Raw genomic sequence first — 15,518 nt, forward strand, 5'->3', positions numbered from 1 at the left:
GTACAATTCTTTCCGATGCATTATTTAAATGGAACCGTCGCGCGCCGTGTCCAGATTTTAATTTCAGTCAAGTAGATGCACTTCGGCAGATCGTGCAGAAAATACCATTAGCGATGCAATTCCACTTTTTCAAATTATTTTTATATTCATATCAAACAATATATAAAACTGAAAGTACGCAAAGTTGACAATAAATACGCTAATTGGTATAAAAAATATTTTTACTCATAAAAATAATATATTACGAAGTGATAAAAAGATTGATAATTTCTATCGTAATTTCTTTCGACTTCACGCGGTAGAATCCGCGATATGATTGCGTTATCGATTTTGCAAAACTTAATTCGTTGAACCGTTAGCGGTCTGTCATATATCTCTCGGCGAATGAAGATGGACGATTGTTCTCTCCGCAGGAACTTCGAATACGAGGCGGGGGATTACAACCGACGAGTCCGCTTCGTGATGGCGCACGATCCGAATCAGCTTGTCCTTCACGTGGCGGGCTACGGCGAATTGAACATTAAACCGGAAAGCGGAAGCGGCGGATTGCTGGGGAGCTCCAGCAGTTTAGCCCCGCCGGTGGGCTCGCCCGGTCTTATGAGGAGTAAGAGCGATCACCGTCTCGCATCGCAGTACAGGCAGCAAGAGGAGGAACGACTGGCCAGGAATCGATACGTTCCCGAATACGAGTAACTATCGCCACTTCTTACGTCTCTCTTGCCGAGCGCCCCAAGTATCCCCGAGCATTATTTCTCTCATTGTCAGTATTAGCGGTGCTAATAAAATCAATCGCTTTCATTCACCGCAATTCTAAACATCGCGGGCCGTTTGTTTGCGGCAAATACGGATCGTTCTCTCGTGTTTTATTTCTTTCCATTATTGATTTCTTAAAGGACACTTTATTTATTTATTTTTTTTTATTGTATTTGTACCCTTGCCGTAAAACGATACTATACGTTTCTTGATATTGCAGCAGTAACATCGGCTTATAAAACGATATAAATTTTTCCGAAAGTAATATCATACATGTATGTGCTTCGTGGAGTTTGGGGAATACGGAATAACGGTTAGAGGCAGGGGAAGAGAAACCGTTCGGCAAATGGAAGGCTTTTTTCAGAAAAGCTACCTACGTAAGCTTCGATTTTAGACCAGTCTAAGTAGATTATAAAAATAAATGTCCAGATCGGGGAGACCATTTCTTCCGCTATTTATCAGTGAGATCAATTTGTCTCGGAGCCGGATTAAAAACTGCAAGACGGTCAGCGGGAGACGAGAGGTGTCCTTGGACGTCCCGATCGTCGGACGACCCGGAGGTCCGAGCGCTATTCCTTAATTTATGGCGCCTAGATTCAGTCTGTTTTCGAAACGATAAATCAGCCGTCGCGAAAATTCGCAGTCTTATTTACGAGACGGGAACGTGGCCGCGCTAATACGTCCGCCCGAGATGACCGTGAGATGAACAGTTTACGACTCTCGTATACGATTGCGACCGATATATTTCTTCGGGAAATCGAACCGTGTGTGGGGTAAAAGCGCTCGCGCAGGCACGCGCGCGACGTTTTATTGTTTATTGCTCTGCGAAAGTGTAACAGATCGGACCGATAATACGGGTACCGGTGGCTTTTTGCTGCTGCGAGGCGCCAGATAATGGAACGTATTAATATTCCGTTCGCGCAACGGCAGAAACGACGCAGGAATGCCATCAGATCGGCGCGCAACGATGATTGGTACGTGCCTGGCAAGTGTTTCTCGCAAGTCCGGGAGGGATGTATTTACGGTTGCGAATTAAACTAATCGGATTGATCGAGCGAGATATATATATATATATATATATATATATATATATATACTTTAACCCGTGCTTTTTTCGAACGGCCCTTAAAATTTCGAATTTTCAGGTTGACTTCGCTCGGATTTATAATTTCGCTAGCAAATCTTTATTGCACCCTTCGTAACGTGAATTATTCTCAAAATTACAATTTTCACGCGCGACATATTAAATAATACAAGTGTCCATTGCGACTATTAATTTTAACGACACACGGTTGCGATATAGGGAAAAATATTACGTTTTAATTATTATACGTTTCAATTCGTTTGATGAGAACATATATTTTGGCAGAAAATAATAATTTTAATCGATATAAAAAAGTTCCCAAATACCTTCATTAATATTTACATCTTAAATAAAGGCGCGCATTGAAATGACCACAAAACTCTCTCGCGTTTCAATATACTAAGTTTTTCCAATATACCAAGTTTACATATTACAGCGTCAAAAGTTTGCCGCAAAAGACTTTATAGTACTTTGGTGCATTGTCGAGTGAAAGTGCACTTTCTGAAATATACCTCACATGTTTATTCCGGCGTGAGTTATAAATACGCATGATTTCGGCATCTTCTCATTTTCCTCGCGTCTCTCTTTCGCTCTTTCTCTTTTTTTTTCTTCTCTTTCCTTCTATTCCGGATTCAAAGGTACCTTTAACTTGGAATAGACGCGTCGGGTTTAATTGCTGCCTGTTTCATGCAATGTCGGTCGTTAGAGCCTCTCGGCCGAGCCATTTTATTAAGCGGCCTCGTCAAAATGTAAATTAAATGCTTTAGGTACGCGCGAGCACGTACTTTTTAGTAATTAACGCTCTCGCGTATGCTGCAAAGACCCACTTCACATGCGAGAATCGCGACCGCCCCGTGCCGTCTGTATTTTGTTTGTTATATAATTACGGCAATCGTGATCGTTTTGTGCGATTATTAGAGAAAATACCATTATTTGCTGTGAAGGTCTCATCAATTTGTCGGTCGCGCGCGCTCGGGCCAGATATCGCCCGAATTGTAAATGAATCTCGTGCGATGCATTTTGACTGTCCGCGAAAACGTGCGCGCGCGCCGCGGTGTTTATTTTTGACACTTGCCTTGTGATATTCGAGTGAAAATTCCATTATTCGTGCTTTTTTCACAATACGTTCCGAAAAGCGCGCGGCGTTCCAATGGTTTCTCTTTTTTTTTTGCGTCGCGTGAAAGGCTGAAATATACAAACGGCCGTTATTGCCGTCGCATTTTCTGGCGTGTGTTCTTTGCCAGGGTTTTGGAGCGTGACAACGCCTGATATCGTATCACGGAAATATAGCTAAATGGTTAAGTGCCTAAAATCGATAATGGCCGACGATATTGCCAAATGTATAGTGCAAATGCAGATAGACGGATTAAAAAGTCAGGAAGAGATTTTATATGCAACGGCATACGTATGCATATACATGTTTCATCTGTACGTATTTTTATAATTGTAGCAAATAAAGAATTATACAATTAATGAGATTTAGAGTCACGTATTAAAATTTACTTTTATTAAGATCGTGATAATTTGTTTCTTATTTAATAATTCGATATAAATATTAATTTGACAATTTATCAATTAAAAATGGAATATTTTAACGTTTTAAATTATCTAAATTTGAAGATATTGTTGTTAAAAAAATGCTTTATTGTGTAAATTTTGTCGGTACGATATACCGAACTGTTGACAAAATTAATACTTTAAGAAACAGCCGTTGTTTGCTGAGGGATTCTTACAATTTTCCCTTAAAAATGCAAAACGTCAACTTTTTTAATAACTGCATCCCTCGGATCTAAAAGCGGTCAACTCTCAAAGCTCGCATCTAATTATTTATCTTTGGCTATCCGCTTCAGACGGATTTTATTGCAATCCGTGAACAAGATTACTTTTCACAGAGGATTTCGTGGAACGCGATATTGCATTTCCTCCAACGAATTGCTGACGTTTCAGGCTGACTTTGATTAAAAAAACTGATGCATCCTGATTTTTTTAGCGGTTTTCGACGAAGACCGTTATTGTATAGAGTGTGTATACACTCCTGTTTCGGAGGTCTACCTATTGATTTTTCGCTAGGCGTACAGCTAATCAACTGCCACCCAGTTCTCGTAAATCGATTCCTAAAGAGCATCGTTCGTTTTTTTCATGATTTACTGACAACAAAACAGAGAGAAAATACAGCATATACAGGATTTTCTAATTTTTATAATTGTAATTATTAGTATAACAACGCGTAATAAATCAATGTAATAAATTAAAGGTTTTTTTTTTGTTAAACGCAAAATTCAAACATGTTAATCTTTTTGTTAAATCTTTAAATACTTTTAATACCATAATCCCTTAGAATTAATTTTAATAAGTTAAACTCAATTAAATTCAATTCTAATCAATCAAATTCAATTAAAATTCAATTTTCAACTTACAATTCTTTAGTTAAATAATTTTTAGATGTATATTCTATCGCTGTTGGGATATTACGTATGGCGCTGTTACTGACAGCGTTCTTTGACGTTTAAAGGGTTAAAAGATAAGGGTGAAAATTCGGTAGGGCCTATCAGCGAGCTTTTGGGGGAATATCCGTGAAGATGATATGGGAGTAGAAGATGGAGAGATCCCCTAATATCATTTCGTCCTGTCATCGGCAATCCTCCGGAACGTCCTCTCGAATCGAAGTGAGATAATCTGACTATAAAGCAGGTCGCGTCTTCAGCTTAGGCAGAGCTTGTCATTGGGCCTTTCCCCCCCCCCTCTCCTTTGTCATAATTTCAAGTGACATATATCAGAGACACGTGTTCTTGCGAGATCTGCCTGCGAGAATGATAAGTTGTTATCCGTCTTCAGGGAGAAGAGAGAGACATTCGTTTTTTTTTTTATATTCACACGATCTAAGTTGATACTCGTGTCTGACCTTTGACTGACTTGATCTACTGTGTCCAATAATATCCAATATACAGCAGTCAACATCTTAGAGTCTTTTCTCATATAATCTACATCTGATGTTAAATAAGATGACAATATTAATGTCATTTATCAAAAATATTCACATTCGAAAGCATATTCGCTAGCATATTAACGGTGCAATATCTACTAAAGATTAATATAGTGACATATTTCATTCCAGATACGCTTCGATTCTTTGTTTCATCATTGCCGTAAAATCCTATTACAAATCATAAAAATTTTTAATTTGAAATCTTGACAAGAAATACCTATTTGTTTCTCGCGCGATAGAAAACAACTAGAATCATTCACTTCATATAATTTATCGATCCGCTTCCAATTTGCGAAAGTGGATTGTCAAATGGTCTAAGGAGAAATTACTGTCGGTGATTTCTCCAGAGCCAGAATCATTTTCTCGGCAACGGTCCCAATTAATCGACGTCGTTGCAGTACGCGTGTGTGTGTATGTGTGTGCCAGGTACGACGCGCCGGAGTACGAGGTGCCCAGGAACAAGGTGTCCAGGTATAGGAGTCGATTTATGCGGCATCGGGACGGCGACGATTCCGACGGTGACACCAGATCGACGGTGAGATTCACGTCGGCGCCTCAGGAGTCGTCCAGTCTACGGGAGCGCGTTTTGGACACGGAGGACGCCGCGCGCGGTCCGCTGTCCGGTATATTTCGTCTCACGGACTCGCCGCGGGTGATGAAGAAGCTGCAGGAGTGCGAGCGGGCCGGCAAGCGGAAGAAGGAGGAGCCGGCGAGTCAACCCATGCCGCAACCACAACCGCCTAAGCCACAGGTTAGAACAACAGTACGCTTCTGACGTTAAGGTCCCCAGAGCTAAAGTGGGTCAAGGTCGAAAATTCGGACTTAATTGCGCCTCCGTGATCTGAAAATTGATCGTAGATCTGTTGCAGATGAAATTTTGCAGAAAACCCGATCTGTTTTAGCTCTGAACTTAGTTCGTTAACTTGAAACTATGTATAGGAGATAGTTTATATAATACGTTACCCTTACAAGATACACCCTAGCTGCTATAATTGAGAACGATCAGAATATAAATTTAATATTAAGATAGGATTGCAAGTGATTGATTGTGAAAAAGAAAGTTAATCGGCTGCCTAATTTCGATTGAAGTAATAATATCGTTTTTTTGTACGAATTGCATTTATTAATACGGTGGTTTGTTAACAAGAATAATATAATTGCTGCATATGTATTTGGTAAGTATACATTCTATATATTTTTCTACTTCTGTGATAAATAATTGTCTGTCAAATAAAAAATTACTTGTCAAATGAAAATCGATACGTCAATATTATTATTAATGTAAATATTTAAAATTATAGTACGTCTTTGTTTAGCAATGCAGCTCGACAAAAAGTCTCGAAATAAAATATAACATATAACGCGCACGTTCCTGGTATAAAAAATTATATGTCATAAATATATACAGCTTTCGTTGCAAAAATTCAAGGTGACAGCGTAATCCAGATACATTTTTGTTATATGCATACGAAATATATTTTGATGCTATATATAAATTCTATATACATAGATATTAGATATAGGGCCTCTCTCAACCCTTCGTACATAAGCCATCTTAGGTCGCTCAGTTCTTATATTGGGATATCGATCTGCTTTCCTCTACGCTACAACTTCCATAAACATCCGCTGTTATGATAGGTTTCGCATTAAAAACGTGACTGTCCCTAGCGCAGCCCCATTATTTCGATAATGTGTACTCGAGCCGAAAAGTCTCTGCAAAAATTATAACGATGTAGATAACGCCGAAGAATATATGAACGCGGTTGTTGATAAGCTACACTGACACATTGCTTTACGCGTTTCGTGACGACAACAATTTCATAAAAATTCGCATCAATAGATCCGTACCAATCGATCAAATAATCCTCGACGGACATCCGTGTTTTTTTTTTATCGATGTAACACATGGTTACACCATTGACCCATTTGTTTTCCTCCCTCGACGTTCATATTTTAAATGTTGATGCAGCACGGAGCTCAGTTGATTGAATCGGACAATCGAGCAATCGTCCGGCATCTATATGCAAATCCGTTGGTCGGCGTAAACTTTTTTTTTTACGCCGAAAAATGTGCATTCTCTACAGAGATGCGTATCAGTGAATTTAATCGCCCGTTCCCTGCTTATCGATACACCGTATATCACCGCGTCCGTCGCATCAATATTTAAACGGCTAAACGTCGACGATACAGTCAATTTACGGTCACGAGTGTGTTCAATAAACGTTATTTAATTAGCCTTGCATGCACTTTTAGAAAACACACAGCAAAAAAAATATTACGGTCGCTGTAATTTGATGCAAACACACAGATATCAGTAATGCGCAAACGCAAAAATCTAAATCAATAAATCACATTAATGTCTTCATAAGACAAAGAATGTAACGCGATATTTTTCTGCACTTTCCTTCTTAATTTAATTTATAAGAATAGAATATTATACAGTAATATTAAATAATAATATAAATTCCTAATTTATATAAGAAATTTCGAAAAAAAAGTACAAATAATGTCATTATATTGAAAAAAGAAACCACGGATCTCTGATTTGTAAATCTTTGATATATGAGCTAACAATGAGTGATCGCATAATTAAATAATTAATTAATTAAGAACACGACTTGAGTGGGCGTTTGTGAATTTGACGACATCGTATTTATTTTTGACAGTGATACCTCCGCACTTTTGCGCAAGGAATCCCTTATTATGGCAGGAGAAATAAACGGATGGGCACGAAACTCTCCATGCTGACGGCCAGTGCAACGAACGAAATTTGTTCGATGTCGCGCATCCCATTGTTCGGATGATAGCGGCTGATGTCAAAAACGCTCAATGAACGTACAAACACAAATATTGAATACTCATACATGTAACGAGGATCGTTACCTCGGTCCACGATGATTTATATGAAATACTACACGTGACGACGAATGAGTGTCATTCCTGCGAATGCGGTCAACAAAGTGCCAATCATTATGTGAAATTATAATATACAGCGTTAATTTTCTATGATTTCGCGCATTACAGAGCAATAGAGCGATAACTGACAATACGTGTGATACGTGTGTACATAGATAGAATATTGACAGTAGATGATAGAGAGAAAGAGTAATATATCGAGTAATTTTGAATTGACTCACATCATCGAGCGTTGTATTTTGTATGAAATACTGCGAAATGTAAGATAACAATATAGCTGCAATTTTACACTTTTATTATTACGTTTTCATCATTACACACCACCCACTTAATCCCGTATCACGCACACCTGCTTATTACCGTCGCTATGCACTCGCGAGGGAGGGGGTGGAGCGAGGGGCGAGGGGGGGGGGCGAGACTCGCAGGGCGCATCGTGTAATTGCCGCGCCGATTCACGTATTCGCCACCTGTCGCGTACGTGCCATAACGTTGCATTTAAATGCACGTGCGGATTTCGCGGCCCCAATAAATCGCGCGGCGCATCGAGCGGCTGGCGCGAACGGACATCCCCGCTCCCCCTCTCCCGGATCGTAAACTCTCCCGTCCCCGGCGAGGGGAACGATATCCGGATTGCAAATCACGAAGGGAATTGAGCGAGGTTCGATCTGCGATTACACCGTGGCGGTACGTGGCGGTATACGCCGCAGTATATTCTCGCCATAAGTGATTTTTTGACGCGCAGGTACAAGTGAGAAAGGTATCGACCGCGGTGGCGAGACAGACCAGCGAGGACGACGAGATCTCGAGGATCAAGAAGCAGAACAAAAATGCCGCGGCGACCGCCGCCGTCCACGCGGAGACGGTGGAGGAGAGGCAGCCGACTTCGGCGCCGGCCCCCGTTCATCTGCCGTCACCGAGGGAGCTTCCGGAACGGGAACCCGAGGAGCAGCCGGTCAGGAGATCATCGGCCATCGCGAGGTAAACGAACGAAATTCTGTTTCAAACTTTATTATAAAAATTCTAGCGGCAAAGTTGATACGAGACAATTATTCATTTTATGCACTTAGGCGGTAGAAAGTTGTACGAAAAGTTAATAGATCCCGTAAAATATATGATCGCACGTATAATGGTTAATCAATTATATAAGTGGTGCAGGATGACTCTCCAATCAGAAATTAACATTGTCTTGGACGTCGTACCGAGATCGCGTTTAAAAAATGAAGACAGTCGCGGAGAGCATGGTGGAGAGCTCATTAAAACCACAAATTCACTCGATTCCGCGTGGCGAAAATTGTTTATTGAGACGGTAAATCAACACGGTCCCCCGAAGGAATGAAAGACCCGAAGATGTGTTTGCTCGCGTAGATATTAATCACGCCGGCGGTAACCGCGGGATTCGCAGTCAGCCAGAGCAGTACTCGCGTTATATCGGACTTAAGCGCGGAGTTCGCGGGCGCGACGTTGTTACGGCGCAAACAAGTAACTTGTTCGAGTTCTACGCTGCCGTTATTAACGTGCTTGTTTGTAATGTTGTTGCTCGGCACAGGAGAACTTCGGCGGAAACTCACGCTCCCCCCGCGGCCAGGAGTGCCTCGTCGGACTCGAGCACCGGCTCCGAGAGCTCGGCGGGATCCGGAATACGCAGTACGGGCGCGCCGTTCACGACCGAGGAGATGAAGCAGAAGTACCTGTCGAGGGCGCCTCCGACCAGCACGACGACCACAATCTCCACTACGACCGGCAGAGAGTCATCGAACACCGTCCCGCCGGCTCCCAGAGCGCCGTTTCAGAGCCGTTTTTTAGGCGCAGGTAATTAACCGTGCAATTGCTAATGCAATTCTTAAGAGCCTCGGAGTTTAAGTGTAAGACTGATAAATGATGGTGCGATAATGCTATTAAAAAGAATCACTTCTTTGATAGAGAAAGAAGTATTTCAAGTTTTTATTTGATGGAAATAAAGATTTCTTTTCGAGACGATATTTTGACAAATCTCATTGTAAACTCGAAAATTGGTAATTTCTTACTATTAACATAATGCAACAATAACATTGTTATGACCGATTCTTTCACCATTTGGAAACACTTTCCGCTGGAAGGACTTTCTCTAAATACCAAAAAGAGAAAACAATTGAAATTTAATAGGCGCACGTACCGCACAGGCGACATACCCAACAGAGTTACGTATAGAATTTATCTATACATGTTACAGCGGGAAAGGGAACAATGCGGCGAGTAGTAATCGAAGGGTTGACCCTTTTATCTACGTTCGTAGCTAGAAACCGTTCTATCCGCGACACGTCCCAATTTCGTTGTGCGCCTATTACCCATTGTTTATACGAGCAGAATCGAAAGCACGTCTCCGCTCGCTTCGTATACGCTAATCCCGCCTAGCGCATCTCTCTATTGTATTTCTCAGCACTCCGTCGAGAGAACCTCGCGAAAATTGGATGTACGGACAAATTTGCGTTTAACCTTCCGCCTCTATTTCGCGAGACTTAATTCGCGCGTAAAACTTCGCCGCTCCTCAGAAACGCCATAACAAACTTGAAACACATTTTCAGTATACAAATTTAACTAAAATGGTATGCTTTAAAATGCGCCAATATACCGCGCGGCAATCCAGAAGATTAATTAAATATTTGAATAAATAAATTCGCTTGAAATTCTTAGATACATTTTGATAAATAGATCGAAAATCGATTTTTTTTTTTTTTTAACGAACGGGCGGAATTAACAGGCAAACAGCGGGTTTGATGTAGAAGACGTTCCGTGTTCGATCACGAATGTCCGCGCTATGGTCTGTGATCACAATCGTCCTAATTCCGAATGCGAACGGTGTGCGTAAAGCACTGCTGTGCGGAATAACGCGTACAATCGTGCTTGCAACATTGCAATTCGAAAATGTAACCGCGAGCTTGGCGCGATATTCCAAGATTCGAAAGCCGAAATTGGCACCGACCAAGCATGGCGCGGCGCGGAGCAGCGGCGCGGAGTGGCGGCGCGGCGCGATAATTGCGTTATCCATTCAGCGCTCTTAGTTAACGCTGTCGCTCCGCTTTTCCGACGCTGTATCCCCCGACTGTCATATCTCCGCTTAAACTCTCCGCCACGCGTTAAGTCGGAGGCAACGTATTTCGCCGTAGGCGAGACACGGCGGGCGGACGTGGCGATATTCGCGTTACTACCTCTTGTTCCCGACCGCCGCGGTCGGTCGATACGATCGGTCCGCTTTCTCGTCGCGTTTCCGTCAACCGTGAACATGTAGACGATACGAAAGGGAAAAAACACTCCTCGTCCTGCACCTGAGATTCCATAAACGCACATTTCCATGCGCCGTGACAGGTCTTCGCTGCTTGTCGCTCGCCGTATCCCTTATTTTTATCTGTGACTTTACCGCTTAGCTCGACATTACGATATTTTCTTATATATTAAAGCCAAGTCTGATTTTCCTGTGAAATGCACAATAACCTCGATCATACGAAATGAAAAGAAATCTATAAAATATGTTTACTGAAGGAGCGTGAATGTTACTTTTTATCATCCATCGTTAATTACGAAGTGTAGGAAATTTATGCGTACAATATTAAAATTAAATTCTACAATTCCATCGAGATTAAAAATGGAAATCGCTGACGCGAATTTCCGGGTTTCCAGGTAACCGTGCGGCTCCACCGCCGCCGGTTCAGACGCCACGGGAGGAACCAGCGGCGAAGAAGAAGGAAGAGGAGGAGGATGAAGACGAAGAGACAAGCAGCTCTTCCGAGGAGACGGAGTCAGACACCGAGGAAGAGTCGGAAACGGACGGTCGTCCGGCCAAGACTACCCCAACCACGGCTTCCGCCACTTCTCAGGATCGTCAGAGAAGCGAATCCGCCATGGCCCGCACCGACATCGGACCTCTTCTCGCCCGCAGCGCCGAAGCTAGAAGAGGAAGCAAGGAAGATTCGCCTTCCACCAGGCAAGTTTCTCTATCACTTCTAAGAATGACTTTGTACGATAAGCGAGAGGGGCTTAATTCTCAACTAATATGATGACAAAAATGTTAACTTTGGTAAGAAAAATATCTTAAAAATATCTGAAACTTAGCGTGACTATTTTATCTATCATTTGCAAATAAAAAATAAATTGCATTGAGTTTTAACGTATGTAAGAGACAACATTTTTTATTTAAATTATAATTGATCTCATGTGGTAACAGTCACGTTATAGAAATTTACTCGTAGCAGTTGACGATTAATGCCTTTTCGAATCTTCACTGATTTATAGGTATTATTAAATATTATATAAATAAAACCTGTGCGCGCGATAAATAAAAAGCATGAACAGTTGAGGTATTAAAAAGATAAGAGAAGGTAAAGGAGATTTTCTCTCTGTCTCTCTCCTCTCAGTTCTTGATCCAAAATTCGATGTTGTCAGTTTGCACGTTTCGCTACTCGCAGAAACTCTATCGCGGAGCTTTCGTTCGTGTGTTACCATGTTTATTTGCGCTCGTTACGAAAGCGGCAGCATCGCGTACACGCATCCCGACGTTCTCTCGCGTCGCATTCGCAAGCATACGAATACGCTCGCGCTGAATTTCGAAGTGAGCTTACCCCACCCTCTCCCTCCCCCGTCCCCTTGACAGTCGCAATCCTCTTGCCCAGAACTGTGGCCCAAGGAAACGAGTGACGGCTGGGAAAACAGGGAGAGATCAGGCGAAAACCGTAAGTGCTCTCCCCCCGGCCCGACCCGACGGCTCCCTCCGGCTTTTGTAAAAGAATCACGTGGCCCGTTCCCCATCGCGCCCACTGCTATCAGAAACTTTCCACGTAGCGCTGTGGAAACTGATTAGCCGCTCAGTCTGGCGATGAATTGTAATACATTAGGGCGCGTAAATTCGGCCGCGAGCACGCGTTTGCACTCGAAAAGCGTGTGATTGAACGGTCAACTTTTCACCTGAAAAAAGTAATTAACTTTTATTTTTATTCACGTTTTAATTAATTGCTTGATTAAAATGTCGTTTGACATTTGAGCTTTCGGTCAAATTCGTTGTGCCGGAAACATAGGAAGACTGTTGTTCCAGTCTAACTACGTAGACGATTGACTGTTACATACTGAATATAAAGTGACATCGCCGTGTCGTCGTTTGCACAGAATATTTCTGACAGAACTGAAAATCAAATTAGTTAACTAGATGCTAAGTCAATTCGAGATGTATAGATCAAGATAAATACATACAGTATAAGATCATCGAAGCTCATTAATCGTGCAATCTCTCGCGTCTCAATTCCTAATGGAAGACGCGCGATGAGCCTCGCCTAACAGCCAGTGGCAGTTAGGAAATAAACGTGACCTTAATCTTAAAGAGAGAAAGATTATCGGCGCTGACGTGCGCCCGACGAGTTGCGTTCTCGAGGACCGGCAATCAGGCCGGCATCCCAAACCACCATCCCTTAGTAGTATAGTAGCCAGAAAGCCCACAGAATAAAGAGAGAAAATTCCGACCGATCACTCGTGTCTCAGGTATTCGTCGCCGAGGGGCAGCCCCGCGCAATCCGTGACGACGATGACGACGACGACGACGACGCCGAGCGGTGGCGGCGGCGGCGGCGGCGGCGGAGGTGGCGGCGGCGGCGCCGCGATGACGACGACGTCGACACCGGGCGGCTACACCAGCAGGTTCGTAGCGCACGTAGCTCACGGTCAAACGACTGCTCATGATGAGGCCACTTCTAATTCCAGTAACCCCCTCGACCGTGATCGTTTTAGGGCGTTTAGCGCGGACGGTACCGACGAGAGGTGCCCGGACGGTCGCGTCGACGACGGTAAAGTAATCGCGGCTACGCGGATCGCGGATTCCGCTTACGACGCCGACGCCGACGGAGACGCGCTTGAACCGCAGGCGACGAACGCTAGCTCGGCACAAACGGACGTTATTACGTTGGACAAATCGACCACCTCATCCACCTCCTCCCACCTCGCGATTAGCGAATCCGAAAGTCTCCTCGGGGACAGCCGCGGCGATAGACGAGTTGCGAGTGTGACAGCCGGGGACGAGGACGCGTTAGTGCAAGATCGTTCCGGGAATGAGGAGATCTCGTTGATAATCATCGATCGTAGCCGGGACGAATCTACTCTCGCGACTGAAGATGATCCCGATACGAGAAGAAGCGACACAGAAGAAGTGACGTCTGAAAAGCGCGACTTTGAAGACGCTCCTAATTTTCTCCGAATCGTCGTAGAGGACGTCGATGCGTCTGTCGCCGAGGAGCCTGTGCTGAATCCCGCGAATCGTCAAATCGTCGAGATGATTGACGAGCGCAGAGATCGCTCGAGGTCGAAAGAGTCGCACAGCGTTTCCGAATGTTCGAGTTCCGTCAGTGGACAAACGATATCCGATAGCGAATCGGAGGGTGATTCCGAAAGTGGCTCCGAGGAAGACGAGGAGGAAGACGAGTCTCGAGATGAAAATTGCAACGTGAAGAACGAAAAAAAGGAGAAGAACGATGGGAATGACATCGATAAAGATAGCGCGAAAAACGAGGCTAGCGAGGAGAATAAAGATTTCTCGAATTCCGAAAGTGACGAGGAAACCACGGTGCTGAGTATTAGCTCGAACACCCGAGGCGAGGGTAGCGTTACGCCTGACGACCGTTACGAGAGGGATTTGAAGCGCCGAAGTGCCTCGGTAATCGACGAGAGGAGCATCGAGGAGATGTTCGACGACAATGGCTGGGTGGTCACGGAGCAGGATCTCGAGCAGGATCTACCGACCGATCTGCGAACACAGGAGGTATCCACGATCCTGTTGGATTCTACGGTCGATCGCCCGTCTGAAGAGGCTGCCGTCTCTGTCGGCGACATCAACGACGCAACCGGGACGCATACCGAAGAAATTATTCCAAGAATCATCGAGGAGAGACACGACGAGATGTCTGGCAACCTCGAGGATTCCTCCATGCGGTCGAGCATCGTCGTTGACGACGTCGAGATGGCTCCCTCGAGCGAACCGCAAGGACCCGAGGCTCCGCCGAGAAGTCGCGTGTACAGACAGAGCAGTCTGGGTAAGAACGGATGGCTGATCTCCGACGAGTCCGAAAGCGAGTCCGACCGGGCGACCTCGCCGCCGATCGAAGCCTCCTCCGGGCGAGACGTCGCTAGAATCGGGTCCGCGAGCGAAGTGATGGGGATCAACGGGATCGAAGATAGCACGGGCGACATCGATGAGAACGGGTGGGTGATACTTGACGACGACGATGACGATGACGATAACGATGACGACGACGACGACGACGATGATTACAGCGACATCGATAAAGAGCTAGAGGATAGCAGCGCGCAGGAGACCGCGAGCACGACTCGTTCTCAAACGACCGACCTCGTAAACTCAAAAACTAACATTGAGAACAGTGCGTTAGTCGCGAACGCTACCACCCGGTCGAAGGGCACCGAACAGTCAGGGCCCGACGAGGAAACGTCCGATGACAGTATGAGTGTACCGATGCAAATGGTAACCACCGTCTTCTGTGTGTCCGTACTGTGTTACAGCGTTCTAACGAATCTGTTCCCCTAATCCGCCGAGTTCTCTCTCCCTGACGTTACGCAAATACGAGTCTCCTCCGGTTCCTCCCACATTTTCTCTCTGTCTCCCACGTCGTCTCGGTTTCGGCGTTGAAGATGAAAGACGTGGACTTTGCACGAGCTTATACGCAGAAATTGGGACGGGACTGTCTTGCCGCGAGTGACGACACAGCAGTTTTCCGAGGATATATTCACTCTCTTGTTTGCTCCACTGAAATA

General features: G+C 44.2%; 1 protein-coding gene across 1 annotated transcript in view; it reads left to right on the forward strand.

Annotated features, from left to right (window-relative positions):
- The window catches only part of LOC105458242 (RING finger protein nhl-1), a 63,156-nt gene that overhangs the window by 36,622 nt on the left and 11,016 nt on the right, over positions 1-15,518 (forward strand). Inside the window, exons 6-11 of the mRNA XM_011703409.1 lie at positions 414-689; positions 5,250-5,574; positions 8,482-8,717; positions 9,286-9,548; positions 11,394-11,697; positions 13,242-13,397. Coding sequence (XP_011701711.1) covers positions 414-689; positions 5,250-5,574; positions 8,482-8,717; positions 9,286-9,548; positions 11,394-11,697; positions 13,242-13,397 — 1,560 coding nt within the window. The remainder of the gene's footprint in view (positions 1-413; positions 690-5,249; positions 5,575-8,481; positions 8,718-9,285; positions 9,549-11,393; positions 11,698-13,241; positions 13,398-15,518) is intronic.

Source organism: Wasmannia auropunctata, unplaced genomic scaffold, assembly GCF_000956235.1.
Source record: "Wasmannia auropunctata unplaced genomic scaffold, wasmannia.A_1.0 LD334579.1, whole genome shotgun sequence".
Lineage (NCBI taxonomy): Eukaryota > Metazoa > Arthropoda > Insecta > Hymenoptera > Formicidae > Wasmannia > Wasmannia auropunctata.